At 39.4% G+C, this 3,759-nt stretch overlaps 1 protein-coding gene across 1 annotated transcript in view; it reads right to left on the bottom strand.

Annotated features, from left to right (window-relative positions):
- L3MBTL4 (L3MBTL4, histone methyl-lysine binding protein) overlaps window positions 1-3,759 on the bottom strand; it is a 309,548-nt gene that overhangs the window by 157,572 nt on the left and 148,217 nt on the right. Inside the window, exon 12 of the mRNA XM_023534188.1 lies at window positions 2,079-2,181. Coding sequence (XP_023389956.1) covers window positions 2,079-2,181 — 103 coding nt within the window. The remainder of the gene's footprint in view (window positions 1-2,078; window positions 2,182-3,759) is intronic.

The raw sequence follows: 3,759 nt of genomic DNA, 5'->3' as shown, positions 1-3,759 counted from the left end.
CATTTTTCCCCTAAGTGTCATAGAATGCCTTTCTTTAAACTCTTCTTTATTTTTACATTCTTCTAATTTCTTCAGAAGTTCTGAGGACAACTGGTAAAGACTATCTGATGGAAAAAATCATGTCAGATATTCTCAATATTATTCGTAATTAGATACTACAAGTAAGAACAATTTGACCTCACACTGGATGTGAAAAGTTCAGGGAAGCTGCTGGAACAAAGTGGAGCATACCCACTGTGACTTTGTTCACGTTTTCATAATCCAAGTAGGGAGAGGAGAATAAGAACAGTGTGGGAGGCAAGTCAGCTGTGATGAAGTGGAAGAAGAGGCCGCAAGTGAACTCCCTGGCAATCTTAAGGAGCTGTCCAGGGTGGTATTTGTTATTTCGGCCTCAGCGCCATGTCAGAGTAAACTCCAGAAAGTGCTAATGGACAGGCTAATCGCAATGTTATGATCTAACTAACTTTGAGAATAATGATTCAAGTTTTGAGGGAGGCACTAAGATGACCAGTGACTTCATCTGGAGAAACCTGCACTCAAAAATCTCCTGTGAGAGGCAGAACATGGTAAACTCCTCAGGGCTGTCTTAGGGAACTTTCTGTGCTGTCCAGTGTGGCGGCCAGTAGCCACATGTGGCTACAGAGTGTTTGAAATGTGGCTAGTGTGACAAAAAAAAACCTGAAGTTTTACTTTTATTTAATTTCATTTGTTAATTTAAACAGGCATCTATGACTAGTGGCTACCATATTGGACTTTACAGTTCTGGGGTTAAAAACAAAACACACACACACACATGAGAAGCCTGAGGAAGATTATCTGTAGCCACATACCCCTAGTGGTCTGGAAAATGGTTCTATCAACTCCAACAGGGTCTTCACCTAATACAGACCACTCCCTCAATGATGTGTTCACTTCTCTTTCCCTCTCTCCTCCGACCCCACGTTTTCTGCTCTCTCTTCCTCATACAATACTACAATGTGTCCACCAGGTCCAGCTCCACTCTCATAATCTATGACTCTTACACATTTGCACAAGTAATCACCAATATGTCTATATGTCTTCAATTTATTTCTTTTTTTATGGCTACTATATTGTTTTCTGCTCTTTTCAGTGTTAACATTATTTTACACATATAACATTCATGCATGCTGTCTGGGAGTGTTTACCATTATTTCTTAGAATAATACTTGCTTTGATTTATTTAGAAATGTTTCAAGCGCTTGTTTCCAGAATTGCAACCACCTAATAAAACACGGGCTTCCATTAGAATCTCTTTTATTCAAACAAATGTTTTCTTGCTTCACATATTATATGATTTATTATTTTCTCTTTATACTTCTCTATGATACTTGTTTCATATATTTGTGTGACTGGACAAATTAGATGAAAACTCTGTTCTGTTTTAATTTATAAATTCTGTAAGTGGATCACCAATATTAATAATCCAACTATACATTATTTATCAATTGATAAGGACATAAAAAGCAATAAGAACTTATATACATTTATTTGTACTTATTTTTTGTTAGAAGCACTATCTTCTTCATTTTATTATCAGATATTTAGAGCACAGGTATATTCTGCAAAATAACTTCACATTTATTATTTTCTACTCTCTACAGAATTATTTTCTACTTTCTACAGAATTATATTATCTCCAAATGAATAAGAAATAGAGAAAAAATAGGGAAGGGACAAGGGGAAAAGGAAGAGGTTCTGGAATTTCTCTAAAGAAAGCAAGACTCAGCAGTTGTGTGGAGAAAATTCAGGACAGGGCTGGGACACAGAGTGGTGAGTGTATCCTATGGAGTGAGTGCTTGTTTAAAAAGCTGTTAGAGAGCAGAGGTGCTGGGGAATGACATGGGTCTGAGCAAGTCCTCAGGAGTCCAAGAAGGCTCTAGGAAGGTGAGGTTGGCAGACAGCAGGAAATGTCAAGAAAGGGCCTTAAGAACACAGAGAAGACAGTATGATAGGGAGCTGTCTGGCCTCAAGAGTCATTTATGATACTACTTATAGCTACAAATCTGCATAATGTTTTAATTTATCCCTGAAATAATTTAAAGAAGAAAAAATTTTACCTGTGATGTCCTGAGTACCGTGGACCACGGATATGGCCTATCCCTCGGCACCCTGGAGTAGGACAAACAGCTTGACCTGGAAGGATTTTCACATCATTTGCTCCTTCAGGAAGTAAAAGAACATACCTTGAAAATACCCTTAGTAAAGAAGAACTAGAAAGACTAAAATATGTAAATGATATTCATTGAGATTTTACAAATTTAAAACAAACCATCACCAAAAAATACTTATTGGGTACTTATGATGTTTTATAAAATGATTTAGCAGAACATATCATTGCTGTAATAGATAATACTAATAGCAACTAATATCAGAGGCAGAGCAAATTAAATAGGACTTGAAAAAATAATATATACATACATACATACATACGTACGTACGTACGTACGTACGTACGTACGTATGTATGTATGTATGTATGTATGTATGTATATATAAACATTCACTCATCCCTTTCAGAGAATAATACTGGCAATGGCAGTAAAGCCATGAACTGAGAATGTGAAAGGGTGAAGTCTGTTTTGTGGTTCCCCATTACAGTCCCACTCAGCCACAGCAAGGCTCCCACCAAATGCTGGACAGACACTGGAATAGCAAATGAGTCCTGCCAAAGACAGTGAACATCGTCCTACCTGTTTCCTCAATCATCTGTCAAAACTAGCTAAAAAAGAACTGTCTGACCCATACTATACCACACCATAGCACACCACATCACACCACACTATATATAACTACTCCAGGCCAGAGATAAATTCTGTCAAGCCCGAAAGGCAATCCATCTCTAAAGATTATCAGGATTTAAAACCCCTCACTCCATTCTGTGATTTTTCTCAGTCTGCTCTCCCTCCCTTTCCCCTTTCCCCCCACACAGATATCAGCTCCTGGAATGTTCTATCCCACACTGTCATTCTGTCTGGGCTTTATTTCCCTGACAGTCATATACATTCCTTGTCCTTTACCAGCTCTTAGACTTCCATTTCCTATGCAGGCGCTCTATTTCCTTGTCCTCACTTCAATATTTTCTCCATTTCCCAGCTCTAACTTTATCTGGTTGTTAGCTGAAGACTAAAGTGCATTCTGCAGCTTTCTTCAGGAGAAAACATTCATTTTCTCATACCCCATGTGTCACAGGATTGGCAGGGAAGTCAAAACCCTCTTCCTCCCATCACCTCCTCTAGATGACATTTCTTTCATATTTTTTAAGACCGGCACTGGTCCCTTGCAGGAGGTGAGCTGTGGGCAATCAAGCAAAGCTTCATCTGTATTTGCAGCTGCTTCCCAGAGCTAGCATCACTGCCTCAGCTCCACCTCAGATCATCAGGCATTAGATTCTCAAAGGAACACTGGTCCCTGTTGCCAAAAAGGTTGAGGACTGCTGCTTTAAGACTCCTGTTCTGAGGCTGACACTGTGGGTCTCCACTACCACAGGTCCTTTCATTGTTCTCATCCATCTGCCTCTGTCACCAGAGAAGACTGCAGCAGCCGCTCACTGTGCTATACTCCATCCTAGCTCCAGCAGTGGTAACGTCCGACATGCTGACCTCACAGATCATTAACCAACTCATCTCCATTGACTTCATTCCTGAATCCATCCGGGCCACACCACACAAAGTAAACTCTACATCTTGTTATCACTAAAATTACACTGTTTCTAAAAACCACTAACCAAACAGCCTATCT

The sequence above is a fragment of the Pteropus vampyrus genome, unplaced genomic scaffold (genome assembly GCF_000151845.1).
Source record: "Pteropus vampyrus isolate Shadow unplaced genomic scaffold, Pvam_2.0 Scaffold122, whole genome shotgun sequence".
In the NCBI taxonomy this organism is placed as follows: Eukaryota; Metazoa; Chordata; class Mammalia; order Chiroptera; family Pteropodidae; genus Pteropus; species Pteropus vampyrus.
This window is presented reverse-complemented; position numbering and strand designations above follow the sequence as displayed.